We start from the raw sequence: 26,163 nt of genomic DNA on the forward strand, positions 1-26,163 counted from the left end.
AGCAAATTCTGATAATTACAGACCTAATACATCTGAATCTGCTGGATTGTAGTAAGCAGATATACATTGCCCAACTAATGGTACATTCTTAACATAGCTTTTTTTCTGGATTTTTCACAATATATTGAACCATAATCTTAATCCTTTATTTGGCCAAGTGTGTAAACACACAAATGTCTCCCAAATACATTCATTTAAACATGATTGACTACAAAAAAAATTAATCTCAAAACCAGCCAAGTTTACCATGCTATACCTATTACTTTTAATGGACTTTGCTAAATGTATTATATGTGAATGTCATTTTACTGTGTCTTATCTTATACTGTGTCTTATCTCCTGCAATTAAAGCTTTGCGTCTTAAAAGCAGGCATAAGCCATTAATGTAGATAAATTCCACTACAAATCTATAATACTTATTCTTTATTAGTAATGAAGAAATATATTTAAGTAAAGAAGAAAAGCTCTCTAGTGCTGGAGTATGTTTCTCCCATCATTTTTCTTATGGGTCTTCTACTTGATAGCCAAAAAGAACTGAATGGTCCAAGAAACCAAACCATCCACATTTTGGAGAACATGGAGCAATATGCATACTGATATTGATTTTCCTGGAGACTTGTCTACAATAATAAAATATATACTACCACAATGCACAAGTTAATGGATATATCCATTTATTTTCTTTTTTAAACACACAACAAACTAACCAGCCTCTAATTGATTGGCATTTCATCCAAACAAGAAAACTATGGGTGACATAATTGACTTTTTTACACCATATTCATGTCCAGATGCTATAAAGTGTTTCAAATAACATAAATGTTGATGGTATAATTATGCAAATAAATGATATACATTTAGATATCACAACATTAAAATGTAATACATACCATCCCTCACCTTTGGTTTGTTAAAACAAGGTTTTACAATATCTGAAAACTAACTTGTTTTTTTCCATTCAACTGTCTTCCTGCTTACTTACTGAATTAAAATTAAAATTACTTACATAATTGCTGAAATGTAACAAACTTCTATAGGATGAAATCTAAGGATCTAAAAGTATTCCTTAACGAAGAAAGCTATTTTCTCCCTATCCTGAAAAATGTTTTGTAACACAAATATTTTAAGCAACATTCAAAAAAACTAGCAGACTTGGTCCTTAATCTGAGGACACCCCATCCTGAATGATGGCTCCACCCAAGATGGAGAACAAAGGAAATTCTCTACAACAGAACTGAAACAGAGCTAACTTTTAGTGTCAAAAGGTTGGAAAACAAACTCTCCAATTTTCAGAGTGTGTGTGAAAGTGCCCTCACAAATTGGGAACACAAGTTAAAAACAATCATGATGCAGAACGCAAGGAAATCATATTATTTTTTTAAAAAAATCTTTGTCCCATATAAAACTTTTTGGAAGAAAAAGCTATGATGTAATTGTCTCAAAGAAAGGAGACAGGAAATGCTGACTATCCATTTGTACAACTCTGTACCTTTATGGTAAAACGTGATTACTTGGGGGCAGGGGGGAGGTTTGAATTGGTTTCTATTTGGATAAAGTCAAAAAGGAAAAGATCTTTAGTTAGGATTATGCCATGGCTCAAAACCAAAAGGGAAACAGATGCTTTGAAGCACCCTATATCTTTTTTTTCTACAACTGCACTGCAACCATAAAACACATTTGGTTGAAGAAAGTGCTAATAAATACTATAAAATCACCCTTTCAAGGGCTCCAAAGTAGTTTTTCCCTTTGAATTCAAAGCATTGCACAGTCCTAATTTTGAACTGTTGAGTTGAAACAGCACACTGGCTCTTTAATTAAAAAAATATTAAGAGATTTGTCTTCAAATCCTTCCTTTATCCAGGACCTCACTGGATAATGTCAGATTAATTGATTTAACATTCCTTGCTGAATTGTTTGTGGAAGAGTGAAGAAAAAGTTCTCACAATGCCATCTGAGCAATCCCAATAAATTATTATGCACCTAAAAATGTATCTGCAGATTCGTACAGTCAAAGCCAAAAAAAAGAATCTTGTACAGTATCTGTGTTATAAGTAGTGTCCTTTGGTTGACAAAGAAGAACAATTTGCTCAAAAAGAAATGCACGCATACTATCTTTGTATCTAAAATGCTTGATTCAAGCATTGCCTATCAGGCCATTTTTGCTGAAAAGAAAAAGAAAAGCCTTTACTGTACTTGAATATATCTGAGAAAACAGATAACTAATGTGTAGACTTTAAGTTATTTGCATATATTAAATTCATATTTAATTGAAAAAATATTTTTAAAAAGGAACATTTTTATCTCTACTTCTTCCCACTTCATTTTTTTAATGCATTCCCACAGATTTTATTGTGCATTATTACTATTTTGTTACTTTTTAGGATCTACTATTTTTCCTCACTTGGTCCAATTATATTATTAACACATTTCTAGCAATAAAATAGGAAATTCAAAAGTAGACATAATTAACCGCTAGCCCATGTGCTAAAAATCCAGTCACCAGTTTCATTTGGTTCATTAGTTTGCTCTAGGTTTGCTTTACAATACTTCAAGATATTTATTTATTTATTCATTTTTTTTATGGCACCCTTCTCCTTAGACTCAGGGCGGCTTACAACATGTTAGCAATAGCACTTTTTAACAGAGCCAGCCTATTGCCCCCACAATCCGGGTCCTCATTTTACCCAACTCGGAAGGATGGAAGGCTGAGTCAACCTGGAGCCGGTGGTGAGATTTATATCCACATCCAACAGGAAAAAAAGAGGGGACAATGAAATATATTCAGGCTAACAGTCAATGAATATGAAAGTATGAGTTCTCAGATAGGGGCGGGATATAAATAATAATAATTATTATTATTATTATTATTATTAATAATAATATCCCGCCCCTCTCTGAGAAGTCATACTTCCATATTAATATAATAATATAATAATAATTTTACTGGGATCGGCAAACATAATTCGCCGCTACATCACGCAGTCCAAGGTGCTTGGGAAGTGCCCGACTGGTGATGAAATACGAAATCCAGCATAGTGATCTCGTTTGCTGTGTTGTATTGACATAATAATAATAATAATAATAATAATAATAATAATAATAATAATAATAATGGGCAGCCTACAGATGTCAGACTGATTATCATCTAAAATAGGCTTGTACCTTAACGAATCCTATTCTGAAAAGTCAAATGAAGACCAGAGGTGGGAAGAAAAGGGATTGAAGAAGGAAATGATAAAGGCACTATTGTAGAATCCCACTGCAAGCTCCATTTTTTGTATATCATGTCATATATCACATGTCATAATATCACATCCATTTATGAAAGAGTTGTTTTGAATAAAGCATCCTATAGATATCTCTGGCTGCACTAACATCTATAGCAGTGATGGCAAACCTTTTTGGGTTCATGTGCCAAAAGGGGGTGTGCTACCATGCTTGCATCTGCCCACACCCCTTCCGTCCCCTCTCATGTGCACACACGCCCCGCTTCCCCCCCGCACATGCACACAGGCCTTTCTGAAGCCTGGTAGGCAGTTTTGAGTTCCTACTGCTGAGGTCCAGAGAGCCACATCAGTAGGAACCCACTGATTTCCGGTGATTTTTTTTATGGTGTCTCCATGTGGAAGAAACCCTCCCGCCCGCCCGCCCTTGTCTTAATGCTTTATTCTTCATCTGAAGTACAGCTGAGGGCTTCTTCCACACAAAGACACCGGGGAAAAAAACCACGGAAAATCAGTGGGTTCATACCAGTGCTGCTCTCTAAACCCACCACCGCTGATAGGTGAAAAAAAATGTTTTCCCGAACTTCCGGTTTGTCTGTTGGGGGATTGTTTTACCTCCGAGGCTTCAAGGAAGTTTCCCTGAAGTGTCTGGAGGACAAAACTGCCTTTCCAAAGGCTAAAAATCAGCTAGCCAGCATGCAGATGCATGCTGGAGCTGACAGAGGACAAAGTCTCGCATGCCTTCCCATATGGCTCCATGTGCTACCTGTGTGGCACACATGCCATAGGTTCTCTATCTTGGATCTATAACTTTTTAAAATTAGCACGACCTCTTACAGACCTCTTAGGAATGGGGTGAGGTCCACGATGGACAGTTTAAGGTTGAAGTGCAGGTAGGTACCAACAAGCTGCCTCACAGAGATACAGGCTGAATTCATATTTCCCATTAACTTGCATATTGAAGTTTCTTTGATTGCGATCCAGGCAATTATTGCTTAAAATGTGGTTTAAAAAATGATGGCTTAGCACATGTGAGCTCAGTTACAAACATAAGCACCAAACCACACAGCTGGCCCACATGTAGTTTCACAACTAATTTATTTAGTTAAGACTCTTGTAGGACCTAATTATACCTTTTGTAATATCAGGGGGATTGCCCTATTTCCCAAGATGTATATATTATCATTTACCGGTAATATCCTATTGCATTAGATAAACAGGCTAGTATACAATCTTCCCCCACAAAACAGAAATGCTGGAAATGTCTGTCTTCATTAATGCAAGAATATATCACAACCAGGTTTCACAAATAACCACAATTTATCACAGTGCGTTCTGCACTATTTTTTTAATTCACTGATCATTCTTTTAAAACTCCTAATCATGCACTAAATCATCCACTCTTCTCCCCACTCGCCAGGACACCAACCAGGAAAGATTAGGGAACACTAGTCTAAGGTAGTGTTTTTCAACCAGTGTGCCGTGGCACACTAGTGTGCCGTGAGACATGGTCAAGTGTGCCGCGAAGCTCAGAGAGAGAAAGAAAGCAAGAGAGAAAGAAAGCAATAGAGAGAGAGAAAGAGAGGGAGGGAAGGAGAGAGAAAGAGAGCAAAAAAGAGAGGAAGGAAGGAAGAGAAAGAAAGAGGGATGGAGAAGGAAGGAAGGGAGAGAAAGAGGGAGGGAGAGAGAAATAGAACGAAAGGGAGGAAGAGAGAGAGAGAGAATTTTTTTGTCCAAACTTTTTTTAGCCCCCACCCTCCCCCCGCTCAATGTGCCCCAGGGTTTTGTAAATGTAAAAAATGTGCCGCGGCTCAAAAAAGGTTGAAAATCACTGGTCTAAGGCAATGTTTAAATGCAACCAATATCACAATAAAGGTGTAGTTTCAAGTTTCAAGTTTTATTGGATTTATATGCCGCCCCTCTCCGAAAACTCGGGGCGGCTAACAACAATCATGAACAATATACAATAAAATCCAATACTAAAAGCAAATTAAAACCCCTTAATATATAAAAACCAAACATACATACAAACATACCATGTATACAGTTGTAACGGCCTAGGGGAAGAAAAAAAAAGTAGAATAGTGCTTCCCCATTATTTTCTATTATGCCCTCCACCAGGAAAAAGAAAACATTTCACACACACCCCAACTCTCCGATCTGGGCCCCAATGTAATTTTAGTGTTAATATTTATTATTTTACTTCTTATAAACTGCAAGCAAACTATTGACTGGGGAAGGCTGCTCTACCCACTCACCTGGGAATAAGTCAGATTGAACTCAGTGGGTTCTATTTTTGGTTAGGGGATTACCTGCGGGACCGTCTTCTGCGACCAATAAGAGCTGGAGTCGGCCTTCTCCAGGTCCCGTTAGCCAAAAACTGTTGTCTGGTGGAGCTGTGGGGAAGGGCCTTCTCTGTGGCGGCTCCAGTCCAATGGAACCAACTTCCCCCAGAGATTTGTATGGCCCCCACCCTTATGGCCTTTCGAAAGACTTTAAAAACACAGCTTTGCTGGCACGCTTGGGGCTGTTGAGCATTACATTCTGCTGCAGCCAGTTGTTATGAATGCATGATGTATGAATGTTTATTACTGTGGGGCTTATATTGTATTTTTATAACTGTATTTATTTGTGCCTTTTATTTTTGTAAGCTGCCCCCAATCCACTTGGAGAAGGGTGTCCTATAAATTTAATTAAATAAATAAATAAAAATAAAATGAAATTATAAATTGAGAGGGACCACGCATATTCCCTGGGGTCACTGGCGCGCCCCCCCTCACATCACTCCATGCCCTCCCAGGGGGACCCGCCCCACTACTTGAGAAGCACTGGTGTAGAAAGTTAAGGCAAGAATTTAGTGCCTCGATGGCCTGGCCCAGTGTTGAAAAACTAAGCAAGACAGTAGCTGACTAGCAACTGGGTATATACACACAGACAGACACACAGGCATACATACACATACAATCCTTTCCCAGAAAACAGTAACAGTAAAACAGAGAGGTACCTATTAGGTCATCAGGGAGCAATTTTACTCAGAGGCAATTTTAGATAAATGATGGAGAAACTTTCTGGCTTCCAGTAGTTGTGTGAAGCATTTGGGAGAAAGCTACCAAAAGCTGAGTAATGATGTAATAGGCAGAGCTGGGAATTTCTTAAGTGATGGCGAATCCATATTTCAGGTTTAAAAGGTAGGAGGCGGCTTACACTACAGTTCTTGTATGCTTCCCACTTACAATGGGTTTCCCGCTTAAAGTGGGGTTGTTAAAATGGGCCATTTTAAGTGGTTGTTAAAATGAACCATTTTAACAACCCCACTCCTGAAGCGGCATCCCTACTTAATTTTATGGAAGTCCCTCAAGATCTACTGTAAATATGTCATCAGGCTGGGGGTCTTGAGGTGGTTCCATTATTTGTTGCTAATATCTGGTAACTTTTATACCTTATACTTTTTGGAAGTGATGTGCCGGTGCCTGGAGGCTGTTGGGGCCTGGATGGGTATCAACAGACTCAAACTCAACCCGGATAAGACAGAGTGGCTGTGGGTTTTGCCTCCCAAGGACAATCCCACCTGTCCGTCCATTACCCTGGGGGAGGAATTATTGACCCCCTCAGATAGGGTCCGCAACTTGGGCGTCCTCCTCGATCCACAGCTCACATTAGAAAACCATCTCTCAGCTGTGGCGAGGGGGGCGTTTGCCCAGGTTCGCCTGGTGCACCAGTTGCGGCCCTATCTGGACCAGGACTCATTGCTCACAGTCACTCATGCCCTCATCACCTCGAGGTTCGACTACTGTAATGCTCTCTACATGGGGCTACCTTTGAAAAGTGTTCGGAAACTTCAGATCGTGCAGAATGCAGCTGCGAGAGCAGTCATGGGCTTACCTAGGTATGCCCATATTTCACCATCACTCCGCAGTCTGCATTGGCTGCCGATCAGTTTCCGGTCACAATTCAAAGTGTTGGTTATGACCTTTAAAGCCCTTCATGGCATTGGACCAGAATATCTCCGAGACCGCCTCCTGCCGCACGAATCCCAGCGACCGATTAGGTCCCACAGAGTGGGCCTTCTCCGGGTCCCGTCAACTAAACAATGTCGGTTGGCGGGCCCCAGGGGAAGAGCCTTCTCTGTGGCGGCACCGGCCCTCTGGAACCAGCTCCCCCCGGAGATTAGAACTGCCCCTACTCTTCCTGCCTTCCGTAAACTCCTTAAAACCCACCTTTGCCGTCAGGCATGGGGGAACTGAAACATCTCCCCCTGGGCATGTTTAATTTATACATGGTATGCTTGTGTGCGTGTCTGTTAGTATATGGGGTTTTTTAAATCTTCAAATATTTTAAATTTAGTCGGATTGTTTATGATTTGTTCCACTTGTCGTGAGCTGCCCCGAGTCTTCGGAGAGGGGCGGCATACAAATCCAAATAATAAATAAATAAATAAATATGTTTATTGTTTTATATCTTTGTTGTACACTACTATTTATTATTTTAAAAATAAATGACAAACAATGAAGCTACTGAGTTTCTGCAGTTGTGGTTGGGCAAGATTTTAAGAAATAAGCCAATTTAAATCCAGAAAATCCTTTAAATGCTGCAAATACAATATAATCAAGATCACGTGAAGGGTTAATACCACTTTATAAGGCCTTGGTAAGGCCACACTTGGGATACTGCATCCAGTTTTGATCGCTATGATATTAAAAAATGTGGAGACTCTAGAAAGAGTATAGAGAGGAGTAACAAAGACGATTTGGGGACTGAAGGCTAAAACATATGAAGAACGGTTGCAGGAACTGGGTATGTCTAGTTTAATGAAAAGAAGGACCAGGGGAGACATGATAGCAGTGTTCCAATATCTCAGGGGCTGCCACAAAGAAGAGGGAGTCAAGCTATTCGCCAAAGCAGCTGAGGGTAGATCAAGAAGCAATGGATGGAAACTAATCAAGAGGAAAAGCAACCTAGAACTAAGGAGAAATTTCCTGACCGTTAGAACAATTAATCAGTGGGACAACTTGCCTCCAGAAATTGTAAAAAATAGAAGTTTTTAAGAAGAGATTGAATTTGTCTGATATGGTATAGGACAGTGATGGCAAACCTATGGCACGGGTGCCACATGTGGCACGCAGAGCCATAACTGCTGGCACACGAGCCATTGCCCTAGCTAAGCTCCAACATCCATCCATGTGTGTGCCGGCCAGCTGATTTTTGGCTCGCATACAGGCTCTGGGAGGGCGTTTTTGGCTTTTAGAGCCTCTGGGGGAATATGGAGGAGGGTGTTTTTACCCTCCCCCAGCTCTAGGGAAGGCTTTGGAACCTGGGGAGGGTGAAACATTAGCCTACTGAGCCCATCAAAAGTTGGGAATAATTAATAATAATTTATTAATAATAATAATTTATTAGATTTGTATGCCGCCCCTCCCCGAAGACTGTTTCCAGCCTCCAGGACCTTCGATGGGTGGGGGAAGGTGTTTTCACCCTTCCCAGGCATTGAATTATGAGTGTGGGCACTCGTGTATGCACGATAGCATGCGCACATTCTCTTCCGGGACTCGAGGGGAAAAAGGTTCAGCATCACTGGTATAGGATATCCTGCCTAAGCAAGGAGTTGAACTAGAAGACTACCAATGTCTCTTCCAACTCTTCTATTCCATTCCATATTAAACAGTTCATTTTGAGTGGTGTGTTAGAATGCAATGTATATTGCAAGCTAATTCTGCTGACTGCCGACTTCCAGCAGTTTGACAGTTCGATTCTGACCGACTCAAGATTGACTCAGACTGCCATCCTTCTGAGATCGGTAAAATTTATTTATTTATTTATTTAATTTATTTATTTATTGGATTTGTATGCCGCCCCTCTCCATAGACTCGGGGGGGGGGGGGGGGCTAACAACAGTGGTAAAAACAACATGCGACAATCCAATACTAAAACAGCTAAAAACCCTTATTTTAAAAACCAATCATACATACAAACATACCATACATAAATTGTAGAAGCCTAGGGGAAAAGAATATATCAGTTCCCCCATGCCTGATGACAGAGGTGGGTTTTAAGGACCCAGATTGTTAGGGGCAATATGCTGACTCTGTAAACTGCTTAGAGAGGGCTGTAAAGCCCTGTGAAGGGCTAAGTGCTATTGCTAAGTCTAAGTGCTATTGCTATTAAGCACAAGTTAAAAATTGTCCATGCTCCAGATTTAAATGGATATTTAAGGCCAACAACAACTGATGACATATCAAGATGTAAGTGTTTGTAGCACCATCAAGTACAGTACTCTTCCCATCTTAGTTCACATGCAAAACGTCCTTTGGCAAGCACTCAAGTCTCAATTAATACCTAACTTTTACCATACAGTACAGTATTCCGTTGTGAATGTTGTTAATGTGATAAAAACATACAGATTAATCTCTTTATCCAGAAGAAATCCCAACCCACCCATATGGTATCAATCAGGGAAAAGGATTGGCAGACAAGTTTGGCCACCCTTTGAAAACATATGCTGCAGATTAGCAACTGTGAGTGCAAAACTTTATTCAAAGTAATTACTGTTAATTAGTCTTCCCCAAACTGGAGTCCTCCAGATGTGCTAGATCCCAACACTCAGAAGTTCTGCTGGGAATTCTGGGAGTTGAAGTCCCAATTCATCTGGATATATTCATTTACAAGATGGCTGTAATGAAATATCATTTTCCATATGCATCATGAAAGGAATGTTATAGCAATTTACAATCTGAAGCCATTAAGGCTTATTTTTAAGACACACAAACAGACATTTTTGCAGAATGTCTGTTTGTGTGTCTTAGAAAAACAGGCCAATATAAACTTTCTAAAAAAAAATAATCAAAATTTCCAACCCTTGTTACATTTGCTTAGAAGTTTTTAGTTTTTCCCCCAAAAAATTAGTTAACCCCCCCCCCCAAATTAGTGATTCAACTAGATTAAATGCTTGTTTAAATGCTTTTGAAACAAAAGCACATCTTTTTTAAAAAAAACTTAAAAGCAGATGGGCTTTAGCAGCTCTCATTTAATTGTTCCACAACACAAAAATGAATGTAGTCACTCCCAACATTTCCTTTAGCTGATACATTCCTAAAGTATTTTCATCTTGTACTGTACAACTCTGGTGTAGCCCACTGTCCATCCCAGAATTCTCAAGAGAATTTAGGGTGTGAACGGAGCCTCTTGGATGGGATACTCATGTTGTATCATGGTCTCAGAAGGAATGTGAGCTTCTGAAATCTTGGGCTGTACAGATGGATAAGGTTTCTCTCCTTATCACTTCTGAAAGAGAACACGGGGACTTTTTAATAATACATCATTGTGCTTCTGGGTGTACACATGATGATCCTAAAAGGACATTTCACTTTCTAATCCAATTTAATCTGGCCTTTATATTGGACGCTAGTTTTGGAATCCTGCAATTCTTGGAACAACTTTCCCCAAGTTTCCATCCATGCACAGTGATGGAAACACTTAGGTTCTCTCGCCAAGCATGGTGAAGTTTCCCCCCCCCTTATTCTTTTGCACTATCCCCCTTCCTGGTTTTGACCCTTCCTTAATTCCTTTTGATTGTGTTTTATGTTTGATCTTTTGCAGAAATTTAATAAGTTGTATTTAAACATAAATAAATTTAGTAAATCACACATCCCCCAAAAAAGAACAACATAGATTACAATGCTTATCAAGGAATGGAAATCATATCAAGGTTGAAGATACTATATACAGTGGTACCTCGAGATACGAGTTTAATTCGTTCCGGACCTGGGCTCTTAAGTCGAGCAGCTCTTATCTCGAACGACTTTTCCCCATAGGAATTAATGTAAATAATTTTAATTGGTTCCAGCCCTCAAAAAACTCACAAAGTTAGTCTAAATTATGCAGAAAGACATGTTTTTAATGAAGAAATGTACATGTACATATAAATGAATAATGAAGTTTCTTTCACTTAACTTGTAAACTTTCTTAAACTTTTAAATTTACATATGTTCAACTTCTCTGCCACCCAATCCTGTAGGACAGAGGTCCCCAACCCTTTTTGCACCAGGGACCGGCTTTAAGCGATCAAGAGAGGAATGGGTGAATGAATGGACGGAGGGTGGGAAGGAAGGAAGGAAAGAGGGAAGGGACAGGAACAGAGGAAGGAAGCAAGGAAACTTATGAAAGGGGAGAGTAAGAGAGGAATGAGTGAAGGGAGGGAGGGAAGAAGGTGGGAAGGAGAAAGAAAAGAAGAAATAGAGGAAGGGAAGGTAAAAGAGAGAAAGAAAAAGAGCAAGAAAGAAAGAAAGAAAGAAAGAAAGAGGGAAGGGACAGGAACAGAGGAAGGAAGCAAGGAAACTTATGAAAGGGGAGAGTAAGAGAGGAATGAGTAAAAGGAGGGAGGGAGGGAAGAAGGTGGGAAGGAGAAAGAAAAGAAGAAATAGAGGAAGGGAAGGTAAAAGAGAGAAAGAAAAAGAGCAAGAAAGAAAGCTGCAAGCACCCCCCCGAGCCCCCCAGGCCGGCTGCAACCTTTTAAAACACGCGCGCCGCTTCGCAGCTGTCTCCTGAAGCCGAACGCGGAAGTTAGCGTTTGGCTTCAGGAGACAGCTCCTTGGCGCTTGTATCTCGAATTTGGGCTTGTAAGTAGAACAAAAATATCTCTCCCCTCCCAGCTCTTATCTCGAGTTGCTCTTAAGTAGAGCAGCTCTTATGTCGGGGTTCCACTGTACAAGTATATTCAAATCCCAGTAAGGATATGGCTAGCTGATGAGAGCAAAATACTTGAAAAATATCTATACTATTGAATCATTCTTTGTCAAGTGGACCAGATATCCACTTGACTGATTTTTGCAGCCTTATTTGAAAAGAAACCATCACAAAAGCAACACATATGATAGGAAAAAACATGTTCTTTCTAATGAAATTAAAATGAAGTTGATTGAAGGTGAGAAAACAGAAAGCTCTGATTCATCACCTTTAATCATCTTCATTAGAAAGAGCAATTTTTTTCTATCACTCTCTGTTTTCTCACCTTCAATCATCTTCATTTTTATTTTATTAGAAAGAGCATATTTTTTCTATCATATATATTGTTTTTGTGATGGTTTCTTTTCAAATAAGGCTTCAATTTCACCTGGTCCACTTGACAAAGAATGGCCCTAGTCTCTCTTCCTTTTCATTAGCAGCAAAAATGTTACACACACACACACACACACACACACACACACAGAGGGGGGAGGGGAGAGAGAGAGAGAGAGAGAGAGAGAGAGAGAGACATTCACACATTCATATGGTAATCAAGAAATCTCTAGAACCATAAAGCCTACAAACTTGAAATTTGCCACATATGTTCCTTTTGGCTTCTAAGTGCTCACTAAGAAAGGATTTTTCAAAATGACCATCAGAGGGGTTTTGCGCACATGCGTGGGAGGCAGGGGTGATTATGATGAAAAAATACCCAGGTGGCAGCAGGTCAACAGCTAGTTTCTCTAGAAGGGGCTAAATCAGGGATGATTGATAAAAACATGGGGAGAGGAGCACATTTGGGATTTGACAGCATGTTACAAGCACTTTCCCAAAATGATTGTCAGGGCAAGTCTGACCAATTATACAGCAGAAGACAAAGTTTTTGTTGCCACTTGCCACTTTATCTTCTACAAATGGTACCAGTTATCAGTCTGTGGGAATATAAAAGCCATTGGAAATACCAGTTTTTGCTTCAGGTGTGTTCGGCTCTAAAATATGCTATTTTCTAGAAATGTGAGTTTCTGAGATCCAAAGCAGAAAAAATGCTTCAGAATGGATATGGATGTGGGATTCACAGACCCACAGGGGAAAAAATGAATTTGAGTTAAGGACATGTCTTATCCCTCAATAGAGGTGTGTGTATATTCCTGGCTATGAAAAGAGGCCAGGAAAATAATCCAGTTGCTGGCACATAATAAGTATACTCATGCAGAATCTGAAGCACCATTTATTTATTTTTATACTGGGAAAATAATCTGCAAGGAATGCTTGTGACTTCACAGAAACACAGTATACATTCATTAAGGCAATCCCTTTTTTTTTCCCAGGGAGTGTCTGGAAAAAAGTTGCAAAGATTTGCTGTACTCAAATGAGGATTGAAGTCCTTGTGAATCATTTTCAATGCATGAAAAGCTCTAAAAAGACCTTAAAGAGGTAATTTTGGGTAGGACAGTACACTTGGCAGGCAGAAAGGGACATAGTGATAGGCACTTCTTTCATTCCCAGGTGCCATGCCAGGAACCTGAGCCAATAAACCTTTAGAATTTAGGAAAAGCTTTCACAGAATAACCTGGTAGGTACTAACCCAGCAAGTGAAATTTAGTAGGAACAAAGGTTATACATTCTTCAACAGAACACTTCAATTATCTAGAATGGTGTAGGACAGGGGTAGGCAAAGTTGCCTCTTCTATGACATGTGGACTTCAACTTCCAAAATCCATGAGCTAGTATGACTGGCTCAGAAATTTTGGGAGTTGAAGTCTACAAGTCATAGAAGAGGCAACTTTGCCTGCCCCTGGTGTAGAAGAAAGTGTGGCAGAACTTGGGGCTGGAGTGACAAGAGGAATCAGCCTAGAATCCCTAGGTAATCACAATGAAAGACCAACACTTCTTGAACGCGGTTGACCTTTCTCTAGCCACCAAAATAGAGCTAACCATTAGTTAAGTACATTAACTGTTAGTTGAGTGAGTTCCTGGGCATAGACATGAGTAATAAATCATTTTAACTATAACTTCATGTGTGGCCTTGCTCTTTTGCACTGGACAAAAGGCTATGAAACACCACAATACTAATCTGGGATTTTTAACACAGGATTTCCAACATTGGATGAATAAATCTTTATTTGTTGAACAAGGAGGGGGGCTCAACCTGTCAGTCATTTAGATTAAGTACTAATGGGTCATTTTGCACATCACCAAAATCCAAAACCAAACAAACCACAGAATTGTTTAGCTTAAGGTGTGAGCTTTCCTCCAACCTGCAAAATATTTTCCTCTTTATTCCTAAAGGCCACTTCAAAATATTAATTGCTTTCCACTTTGTATTACCAAGAATGTTATTTCTCATTTTAAAAAAACCCAGTAACATTCATGTATAGTATTCACTTTGGCCACATAAAATGAAAATGTAAGAAATGTAGATACAAATCAAAACTAATAGCCAGTTTTTCTCAATTTAAACAATTTAAAATGTAACTTAACACCATTGTAATTAATCAACTGTTGACATGGTTTTAAATGACTCCTATGAAATCCAAAAGCAATGAATTAAAATCATGCCTTAGTGTATTAGTCCCAGTCTTGAGTAATCGGTGGAAGCTCTCAGCTTAAATAAACAGCAGAAGAAAGCAAGTCAAAGTACATATTACAACAAATATAAGGGGTTTTTTCCCTCTAGGACAGAGATTCAATCAGAATAGAGTTGGAAGGGATCTTGGAGGTCTTCTATTCCAACCTTTTGCTTAAGCAGGAGATTCTATACCAGTGATGGCGAACCTATGGCAGCGGAGCCATATCTGCTGGCACATGAGCTGTTGCTCTGAGCTCCAACATGCATGTGTGTGCTGACCAGCTGGTTTTTGGCTTGCACAGAAGCCCTGGGAGGGCGTTTTTGGCTTCCAGAGAGCCATGGGGGGGGGTGTTTTTACCCTCCCCCAGCTCCAGGAAACTTTTTGGAGCCTGGGGAGGGTGAAACAGGAGCCTCCTGGGCCCACCGGAAGTTGGGAAACAGGGAATTTCTGGCCTCCAGGTAGTGGTGGAAGCTGTTTTTACCCTCTCCAGGCATTGAATTATAGCTGCAGGCACTCGTGCATGCGCGATAGCATTTGCCCATGCTCTTTTGGCACCCAAGAAAAAAAAAGGTTTGCCATCACTGTTCTATACCATTTCAGAGAGGTGGCTGTCCAGTCTTTACTTAAAAACCTATAGTGCTGAAACACCTACAACCTCCAGAGGCAAGGTGTTCCACTGGTTAATTGTCCTCACTTTCCTATCTCCATAATTACAGGTTGCTTTTCTTTCCCTGATTAATTTCCATTTACTTTTTCTTGTCTCGCCTTCTGGTGCTTTAGAAAATAAGTTGACCCCTTCTTTCTGGCACCCCACAAATACAGGGATATTGCTATCATGTCACCCCTAGTCTTTTTCTCTAGATTGGCCATGCTCAATTCCTGCAACTGTTCTTCATATGTTTTTGTTGCCAGGCTCTTAATCATCTTAGTTGCTCTTTGCATTTTTTGCAAAGTCTCAACATCTTTTTTGTAGTGTGGTGACCAGCCCTGATTGATACTGCAAGTTTTTGTTGGCCTTCCTGGGCTATAATTTTTATTAACCTTACCCAGCATGGCTAGTATCAGAAACAGAAGGTTACTGCAGTCCAGCAACAATGTTAAGGATATATCGCTCATTTTATTTTATTTATTGGTTTTGGTTTCAGCTTTTATTACTTATCTAAATAATGCAAAGCGGAAAACCTACACAACGTTCCTACTCTTTCCCCCCTACAATAACTCTATGAAGTAGGTTGGGCTAAGAAAGAATGATTGGCCCAAGGTCACCTATCCAGTTTTGATGCCTCAGGTATAATTAGAACTCACAGTCTCCCAGTTTCTAGGGCAGCACCTTAATCATAATACCAAAATTGTTAGGAGAAATAACACACTTTGGGGCAAGTAGCTAAGACTGCCAATGATATAAGAACCTACATAGATTCACTGCATCCATAGCGGAGATCTACAAGAGGATTCATACTTACATTATGGTGCAAGTGAAGGTCGGCTTACAGATAAGGAAACCAAAGCTTATTTTGTGAAGCTACAGTACCTTCAAACCCAGACAGATTGCCATGTTTTATTCTGTTTGGAGTTTCTTGGGTTTTATGGATTGCAACTCCAATACATTCAGCCAAAGATACAGTTTTGGATCTCAAGGCATGAGGCTTAAGGAAGGATTACCATATTTTTCAGAGTATAAGATGCACTTTAGTTTGGGGGGAGGAAAATAGGAGGAAAATCTATCCACCAGGTATTCATCTGGTTAGCATCCTTAGTTTGGTCAGCTTCCACACATTATTTTATCCCCTGGTTAGGGCTGGAAAAAAAATCTTTGGAGGCAGTAGCAATGAAAGCAAGCCTGCAAAACTTAGGGCTGAAAAAAAATGCCTTAGGAGTAGCAATAGAAAAATCCTGCAAGCTGGGAAGATAATTAGCCGGGGTAGCGCAGCAGGTACAGTGCTGTACTGCAGACCACTGAAGCTGACTGTAGATCTGAAGGTCAGCGGTTCAAATCTCATCACCGGCTCAAGGTTGACTCAGCCTTCCATCCTTCCGAGGTGGGTAAAATGAGGACCCGGATTGTGGGGGCAATAGGCTGGCTCTGTTAAAAAGTGCTATTGCTAACATGTTGTAAGCCGCCCTGAATCTAAGGAGAAGGGCGGCATAAAAATTGAATAAATAAATAAATTGAATTAATAAATTAGCACCTTGTTAGGAATGGGGAAAAAAGCCTTGAAAAAGCTACACTTTGAGTAGAAGACACACCCAAATTTTCAGCCTCTTTGGAGGGGGGGTTGCATCTTATACTCAAAAAATATGGTAAGTTTCCTTTCTTAGCTTCTGAAGAGAGCTATATAAACTGTAATTCTCAAGTTTTCCTCCTAATTTTCTGAGATTCCATTTCTCTTTCAAATCTTTTTTCTTTTAAGTTGTACGTCTTACATATACAAATTATGACATTTTTTTGTCCTGTCAATAATGAATTGCTCTCCGGGCTGGCAAGTGGTGACAAAGAGTTGTGGGTCCGTATCCCAGAAGCATGAGAGTGAAGAAATCAGTTTTAAGAATTGCTCAGAAGAAAGGAAACCTGACGTCCTTCAAATTATACATCTCCCATAATTCTCCCCAATTTAGAATAATGGAGATCTACTCTGGAGTAGCCAGAGGACATTTGATCATGGCCTCGTGAAATATATGAAAGGTAAATATTGCCATTTGGCAGAAAGAATAGTAAGAAGAAACAACAAGAGTATTTTTTTTTAAAGTAGCCAGAGGTCACTTACTAAATCTCATGACTTCAACGAAACTTAAACTGAGAATGCCCTGGCTAAAGTGCCCAAGTCTCTTTGTGTTATTGAATTATTTTGTAACCAGAACAGATATCCTACCTTGTTACGGTGACACTTAAATAAGCCATTGAATACAGCTCCTGTATAAACAGATCACTAACTGGATCAGTAACATTTGCATAATTCATGTTTATAACATGCTTACTCTATGTTTCCTGACTAGCAGAAGTCAGAATGTGGTCTAAAAAAAAATCAAAATTATGTTTTAATCACTAAACAATAATTTATGTGTATGTATAATTTCAAATTTGAACACTCTGAATGCATTCTGCATATATTGCATTGTTGCTACATGAAAAAATTCAGATATTTTTTTTTAAATTGACACTGTTAGACCACTGGCACACAATGTTGGTCAGATACTGAAAATAGTTACAACTATAAAATAATTCTTCCGTTCAATGGCTGGGTTCAGAATGTGCTAATAATACAATTTGATGGGTTTCATTCATTTTGGTTTGTATAAGGGATAAATCAAGTCAAAGCTGCTGTGACCTTGTAGTTAAACAAACTACTTGTGCAGTTTACTTAACTAACAATGCAGGGAGAAGACTGAAGCCTTTTCCATGCCCTGAGTTATCCAGCTGGACTATTTTCGGGATTACAAATGAACTCCCACCCTGAAAAGGCTCTAAGTATGCTTTGACTGTATGTTTTCTAAGTAGGTGGAAACTTTCCCAACCAAAAATGCTGATGCCATCTCTGTGGCTGAAGCATTGTAACAATAGGGTGAACTCAGCCATTGTCTGCAAATCATTGTTAAAAATACAACCGAAACATTACTATTATTCATTTGATAAACTATGATAAAAGCCCCTCGTGACTTAATACGATACAGAAACCAGCTACTGAGAAAGCACCTGGAATTTTTAAATGAGGTAATAACATTGTTGTAAGTGTGTTAAAAAGAACAATCCCAGATTTCTCCCTTTGGAGTATTAATTAATAACTGTACATATAAAGTAGCTGAATTCACACAAGATGCTTGGCCAGATAAATTACAATTCACTAAGTAAACTACAATTAACTACATGCAGCTAGTCCTCAAGTTACAACAGTACATTTAGTGAGCATTCAAAGTTACAACGGTGCTGAAAAGTGACTCATGACCATTTTTCATTTATGACTTTGGTACCGGTAGCAGTGATCAAAATTCGGATGCTTGGCAACTGGTTCATATTTATGACTATTGCTGTGTTCCACATGTAATCCACCTTTTGCAACCTTTTCCCGAGCAAAATCAATAGGAAGCCAGATTCACTTAACAACCGGGTTACTAACTCAACAACTGCAGAGATTCACTTAACAACCGTGGCAAGAAAAGTCATAAAATGGGGCAAAACTCACTTTAGAAGTGTCTCACTTAAGAACAGAAATGTTGGGCTCAAATGTGGGCGTAAGGAAAGGACTACCTGTATATGTAAGAAGCTGAATCATAAATATTGATTCATGTAATAAGATGCAAACAACTTTGGCTTAAACTGTTGCATCAACGCAGTCACAGACTGATTTCACAAATCACACTATGCCATTATTTATAATCCACAACAGATTGGTTCATGCAATTCATGGAAACACTGCACTAGGCCAAAATGGATTATACCACACAACCAAAGTGAATTATGCCATGGTCATAATAGCGCAAATGTTAACCTGTCCTTCTGACATGACTTTTCTCTAAAGAATCAAGGCGGCTGAGGGACTTGTAACAATGCAAGGCATCAAACCTTGGGCATATTGAGGTCTCATTTCTTAGCTGAACTATAACCCATCTAAAGTGATGGTAACTTTCCTATGGTAAGAACTGTTATACTAATAGCAACTAGGAAAATCAGATTTCTTCTGTTGGTTTGCAGCTGCCTGCATTGTTGTCTAGCTGGTACAAGATCAGCTGTGAAATATTCAATACCCTTTTTAAAGAGGCATGGCAAGACAGCCAAATGTCTCTATAACTATCCTCCATCCAACCGCCTCTTATTTCCCTCTTTCTTTGCCTCTCTTTCCATGATGTTTCTTTTGGAGTTATTTTTTTCCCTCAGAAAAAGATAGATATGCACAGAAAGACCAGGAAGCTTAAAAGAGACCTCTCACGAACAAGGCAAGGGATAAAGCCATAAAATAAGCAGAAGCATTTTCAGAGCCATAGCATCCATTTTCATACAAGCTGTGGCGATTTTTACCACTTGTTATAGCTAATAATGATACAGGAGCTAGATAAATATTCCAAGATTCCATTTACAAAAACAAATTTAAAATGTTTTCAGATTGTTATATATTCAGAGTGAAAGAACTCAGCCACACTTATATATATTTTCACATGTCTGAAAGACACTTTATATGAACAGGATCACTGAAAATATCAGATGCTCTCTTCTAACATATCTTTCACATATCTGAAAGACACTTTAAATGAACAGGATGATTGAAAATACCCCAGGCCAGGTATCATAAGTGGTGTACAAGTGCAAAGGGAAAGAAAAGGATTAACATTCAATTCTACCTCAATGAAATATAAATATCATGTAACAAAAATACAGAAAGTGCCACAGATAATGGTTTCTGACTGGCAAACCCATCCTTTCATGTTTTTCTTTCAAAGTTTTCAAAATCATGGCTTCACGCAAATAATTAAAATTATAGTACACTTTTAACCAGGTGTTTCTTTGACCTTAGAGGATCCTTGTTTACAATCAACACACTAAATGTATCTTTCATTGAAATGGTCATCTATTATTTTTATAGGCTCTGGAAACAAAATTTCCACAACCTATACATGGTTTGGTATTTGGTATTTATTTCTATTGCAAACCGCCCTGAGTCTGTTGAGAAGGGCAGCCTAGAAATCTAATAAATAAAATAAAATACATAAAATAATTGTTCCAATGTACTGACTAGCCAATATTCATGAAGATTAATTTAGAAAATAGTAGAAGGAAAACTAGGAAGGCTCTAGAGCCCAACTCAAGATTGTTTATTATTAATGAGGATCTTTGACAATACCAAAGATAAATATCCTGAACCAAATATCCTAGAAGCTGAGCGGATCAAAGAAAACAGCTGATCAAAAAAGCAGGAGTCCTAAAAAGCATTTCTGCAATATCAGGATTGCGCTCATCCTCTATGCCAGTGTTTCTCAACCATGTCAACTTGAAGATATTTGGACTTCAACTCCCAGAAGTCCCCAGCCAGCGTTCGCTGGCTGGGGAATTCTGGGAGTTGAAGTCCAAATACCTTCAAGTTGACAAGGTTGGGAAACACTGCTCTATGCTGTGCTGCCTAGCCAATCTCCCCTAAACTGGTACATTCCCCATTATCTCCAATCCAGCAGGGCCAAATTGACAGCTACCCTATCTCAAAAATATAGAAGTGGCGTGGTTCTGCACATCCAGCTAGATCAGCCTGATCTAAACAGACACATGGTGCATTTATTTATTTTTATTTTTGGGGGGGGGAGGGGGGGGAGAAGAGAGAATGAATGTTTATAAAGGTTTCGAAATGCCCCCAAACAACTAATGCACCCTTAGAATTCACTTTTCTCTTAGAATCAAGTGGCGCCTAAAGTTGAAATGTTCTGCATGTTTGGGCAAAAACACACTGGGCTGCGTTCAGACTGGCAGTTTACCCTAGCTGCAAAACCAACCACCTCAACGTTTAGCAGTAACATCCAAGATAACTTATTATTTATTTCTTTAACACAACCTCAATTGCTAACAGGACATCCGTTGGAAAGGGAAGCTCAGGAATCTCGCATATTTCTCCAGCTCCAATGACGCACATCTTCTGCGGGTCCTGGCCATTTTTAACCCTGCTTGGCTTTATTTTTATTTATTTGTTTATTTATTTTGTCCAATACACAATGAGGGTTTTAGTGGGTATATATACACACACATAGTAAAATACATGATGAAGATTATAGAGGAGATACTCATAGTAAAATATATCTATGAAAGAATAGAAAAGAAGATATAGTAGTAGAACATATCAATGAAAGAATAGAAGAAGAGATATAGGAATAGAAGAAAGGAATAGGAGATATAGGAGAGCAATAGGACAGGGGACGGAAGGCACTCTAGTGTACTTGTACTCGCCCCTTCAAGCACTGTTTGTTTGTTTGTTTGTTTGTTTGTTTGTTTGTATGTCTATGCCGCCCGACTCCCTACGGACTCAGGGCGGCTCACAACAAAAAGGAACATGGATCAACATAAAAACGTTTCCATTTAAAATCATTGCAGCCATCCATCCATTCATTAAAATGGGCAGCTCGTAGGTGGGGGGAAATGGACCACAGAAGATGGAGAGCTTCGCCTTCCGTGAACCGCTACGCTCCGTGATTAGTTTTCAATAGCGTCCACACGTGCAAAAGACACGCGTTCTGGGCTCTTCACTTGGCGGAGCGTGCTTTCATTTTTATTTTTATCTTTTTGCACGACCATCCAAAGCTGGAAAGCGGTGAACTCTGGCAGCCTTCTCCCAGAGGAGCCCAAGCCGTCATCCCAAGCTGCCATAAGGCGCTGCGGAAAGCTGGTTTGTTTGTTTACCCGCGCGGGAGGCCAAGCTTGTCTTGCTGGAGAGAGTGAGGCGAATATGTCTGCGCGCGCGTGTTTTGCTCGTAGCCAAGGAACGGGGGTTTTTTTGGGGGGGTGGGGTGCAAACGCTCTTTTTCGGATAAACAAACAGCAGGGCACAATCCCTCAGTGATCTACTATCGGGAGCAAGGCAGGCCGGCAGGAGAGAGCGAGACACCCCCGGGAGAAGAAAACAAAAGATGGGAAGTTAGCGGAGAAAAGTTTGGAGAGAAGCAGAAAGAGGGCTGGAAAAGCGTCCTTAATAGCCCAACAAGCTTACGCCGGAGAAAAGATCCAAGCGCGGGAGTCCTAGTTCTTACCCTTGGTCCACTCCACAACTTGCTTAGGGTTCCACTTGGTAACGGGCTCCATCCTCTTTATTGCTTGCTCTGTCCCGACAACCCAGCAGATCCGGGTTCCAGCCTGCCCGGAGCTCCAACTTCAGCTCCTTCCTCTCGGTCCCCGACCGCGGCTTTCTCCCCCGTTCGGGTTCCCATCCGAGCGGGCAAAGCCGCAAGCCGCCCGCCCTCCCCAGCTCCGCCCTTATCGGCCCGGGCCGGCCTCTCCTGCGCGTCCGGCCCCTCCTCCACGTGCTTGGCACTCTTGGCCTGGAGAGCGCCGGGGCTTCGTCTCTCTCTTTCGCGCGCGCGCGCCCCCTGCAGGACGGAAGGGCTCGGGCTGCTCGACCAAGTAACCCGCTTAGCTCAGGTTACAAAAAGCGAGGGCGGGGTTTTTTCTGGGGGGGGGGGGGAGGGGGAAGGGTTTAGTTGCCAGTCAGGGAGACCCGCCCGTTTTTCGCAGCTCTTTCAACCTCCGGCTCTTCGCGCGGGGGCTGGAGTGAAACTCCTGAAAGGCAAAACATAAAATAAAAGAAGCCCAACCCGGCATATGGGCCGGCGGCGCCCACGCAGGCTCCCTTGCTCCGGCGGGTGTGTTTTGTTTTGCAATGTGAAGCCTGCAGGAAGCGGTTGCCAAAATGTGCACATCTGCGGGGCTTGGGCTGGGGTGGCGGGAGGGGAAGACGACCCACAAATACGAACGGGAAACCACGCGTAGATTTCTTGTCCCTTGTTTATAACAGCTTGGAAAACTCTCTGGGAGGGCCCTACGGGTTTCCCATCACTTCCTCCCATTCAGGTGTTTCCAAGGGTTAGAGAAGAGCAGTCCTGTTCCCGTTCTTGTTCCCAGGTGTGCTTTGTCAGTATAGAATTTGAGTTGGGTCACCTTGCCCGAACATCGTTTTTAGTCATTAAAAAGGAGGACACAATTGTCTGCTTAGCCAACAAGGCTACTCAAATTATATCAAAATTGAGGCCTGCATGAATGCTGCAATTTATCTACCTGCGATGCTCACAGTGGATTTATCTAGGCTGCTCAAAAAAAAATAAAGGGAAGACTTAAACAACACAATATAACTCCAATTAAATCAAACTTCTGTGAAATCAAACTGTCCACTTAGGAAGCAACACTGATTGACAATCAATTTCACCTGCTGCTGTGCACTTCAACTTTGTACAGAACAAAGTATTCAATGAGAATATTTCATTCATTCAGATCTAGGAGGTGTTCTTTGAGTGTTCCCTTTATTTTTTTTTAGCAGTATATTATATGTTATATATATTATACGTTATAATATATAAATGTTATGTTATAACATTTTATATAACAATATGTTTTATATAAATATATCTTTACATACATATATATGGGGCCTTTGAGTAAGACCACCCAGCTCCAGCCAAGAAGAAATGAATGTTTGTTGAATGACTGCTTTATTTCTGGGGTTTTAACTGTTTTTATATTGTTTTACTGTTGTACGCAGCCCAAAGGAGTTGGGCAGCTTATAAATGTAATAAATAAGAGGATCATAATTCTAATCTTTCTGGGCTGGGGAAAACTGAATTTTATGTGTTGGAAATTTAGCTTCAGCTGATGACATCTTTTATTTTTGCTTTCTTTTTTGGTTTTAATAGTAGTGAATTGACTAGATCAGGCGTGTCAAACTCAAGGCCTGCAGGCCGGATCTGACCCACGGAGGTGCTTAAACCCAGCCCATAGACCGGCCTGGAAATAGCAAAAGACCGGCTGGCCCGCAGTGCCTCTGGCAGCCACAACATTGACTTTTCCATATATTTTCCAAATCAAGTAATAAAGGTAACATTCTGTGCCATATGCATGGATAGGGGTGGGGAAAGAATGAAATATGCCTCAAAAATTGCCACTTAGGCATTTGCGTCAGACATTGGAATACTACAATAGGAGGTAGCGATGGGGATTTTGTTATGCTCCCATGTGTCATCATTTGGATGAAGTATTGGTTTGCTGCAGGCAGTAATAATGAAGATGATGATTAATTACAAATAATTATTAATAATGAACTATTAATTAAATGTATATGCCACATGACTCCCAGAATGAAGAATTGGTTTGCAGATTTGTTTAAAGCATGAAAAATAAAGAAACTACGGGGGGGGGGGGGGGAGAACCAGGCAGCAGAAATGATGAAACCAGACAGAAATAAAGAGAAAAAAGGAGCTTTAGTCATGCTTGCCAAAGGCCTGGGTGTAGAACCAGATCTTCAGGGACATTTGAATTTTGGGAGCACCCCATTTCATTTGGTATAGAAAAAGCATGTTTCCAGACTCCCAATGCGTTGTTTAATTGAAGGAACATGGACCATGGACCACTTCAACCCTGCCAGATCTGACCAGATAGGCAGATGCTATGGGAGACAGGCAGCCTCCCTTAAGTAACCACGTCCTATGCTATAGCTTTCATCTGATCACCCTGCATATGGCCTGTTTCACATATCATTTCTTTTAGTTCTGTCTCCTACCAGCATTTGGTGTCTTTTAGGTTGTCAAGTGCAGCATGTCTTGTATCTAATAGATTACAGATAGCAGAATGGCCATTTAATATAACTAAGAGCTGTGTAATAAGTATGCTGAATAAGCAGTCATGGATAATGGACAACAATACTCAACAAGATGCAGCACCGGTAAACATGTAGAAAATAATACTGTATAACAATAATGCTGTTTTTCAGTGGTGAGTTTTTATCTCGCAAGTAATACCGATAGGAAATATGCATATCTCTAGTACAGTGGTGTTTCCAATAAATCAGGATAGTCTGGAACAGAGCTAGAGATGCAGCTCATTTATTCTACAATTTAAGGCTGTTTAGGAAGTTAGCACCCACCCCTCTTCTAGAAAAATGAAATATTCTAGGAAAGTAAAAAGGCAGAATATTATATTTCCCTGGATGAGAAAATGGAGAAACATGTTTTTAGGCAGGAAACAGACTCACTATTAATACCCCGTACCATCCTCAATAGCCCACCGCAAATATCCACACTTAAGATATAGCTAGGTCTATTCAGAGGCAAATCCAAGGTCCAAGGAAGGTAGGATTAGCCCTTTAGCCATCTAGCAACAGAACTCACCATATGACACCTGGGAAGATTACGTCACCCAGCAAGCTCAACCAAGCTTGGGACTCAGGACAGCCTACAGAGTTGCTCCTGCATGGCCTCAAGAGAGCCTGACAACCAATCAGAATACAAGCTCAAATTCAAAACCCAACTGAGTGCATAAAATTCAGGGACTCTCAACATCTCTTCCCTTTTCTGCCAGAACCTTAAGCCATGTGATCCTGTCCACTTAAACCATCTTTCCAAACAGTCTCCATGCTTCCAGTGTCTTTCTCCCCACTTGAAACTGAACCCAAAAGGATATTCCAACAGCAGTGGAAAATCATTAGTATATATTTACCGTAAAAAGGTATCAGTGTCTGAATACAATAACATTACATATCATATTATGCATTAATAACATGATTTGATTTTGGCCTAGCACAATATATGTAACCACTTCCGAAAATGTTGCCAAGAAAACTGTAGGGACTTGTCTATGTAGTTTGTAGGCGTCATGATTGATGCAAACGTGGACATAAACATACGCCCAACAGATTATAAACAATGATATATGGTGTAGCAGAACTCGGACAGGCTTCAAAGTCCAGATTTTTTTATTTTATCTATTTATTTAGAAATTTTATATTGGCGCCTATTCACACATGAAGACTCAAGGCGGCTTACAAAGACATGTATGATACATACATAGATGAAACTATGGAACCTGAATAACAAAATTTTGGAACAAAAGCTCTAGTTTAATTATAGCGTATACAGTACAGTATTCCAGTTCTCAGTTCATATGACATCCTAGTCATTATTCCTGTGTTTCATATACAGTT

At 40.2% G+C, this 26,163-nt stretch overlaps 1 protein-coding gene across 1 annotated transcript in view; it reads right to left on the reverse strand.

Moving 5' to 3' along the window:
- CNKSR3 (CNKSR family member 3) overlaps positions 1-22,826 on the reverse strand; it is a 108,598-nt gene extending 85,772 nt beyond the window's left edge. The window contains exon 1 of the mRNA XM_070733739.1: positions 22,229-22,826. Coding sequence (XP_070589840.1) covers positions 22,229-22,280 — 52 coding nt within the window. The 5' untranslated portion in view covers positions 22,281-22,826. The remainder of the gene's footprint in view (positions 1-22,228) is intronic.
- Between the last annotated feature and the right edge of the window lie 3,337 nt (positions 22,827-26,163).

This window comes from Erythrolamprus reginae, chromosome 1 (assembly GCF_031021105.1).
Source record: "Erythrolamprus reginae isolate rEryReg1 chromosome 1, rEryReg1.hap1, whole genome shotgun sequence".
Taxonomy (NCBI): domain Eukaryota; kingdom Metazoa; phylum Chordata; class Lepidosauria; order Squamata; family Dipsadidae; genus Erythrolamprus; species Erythrolamprus reginae.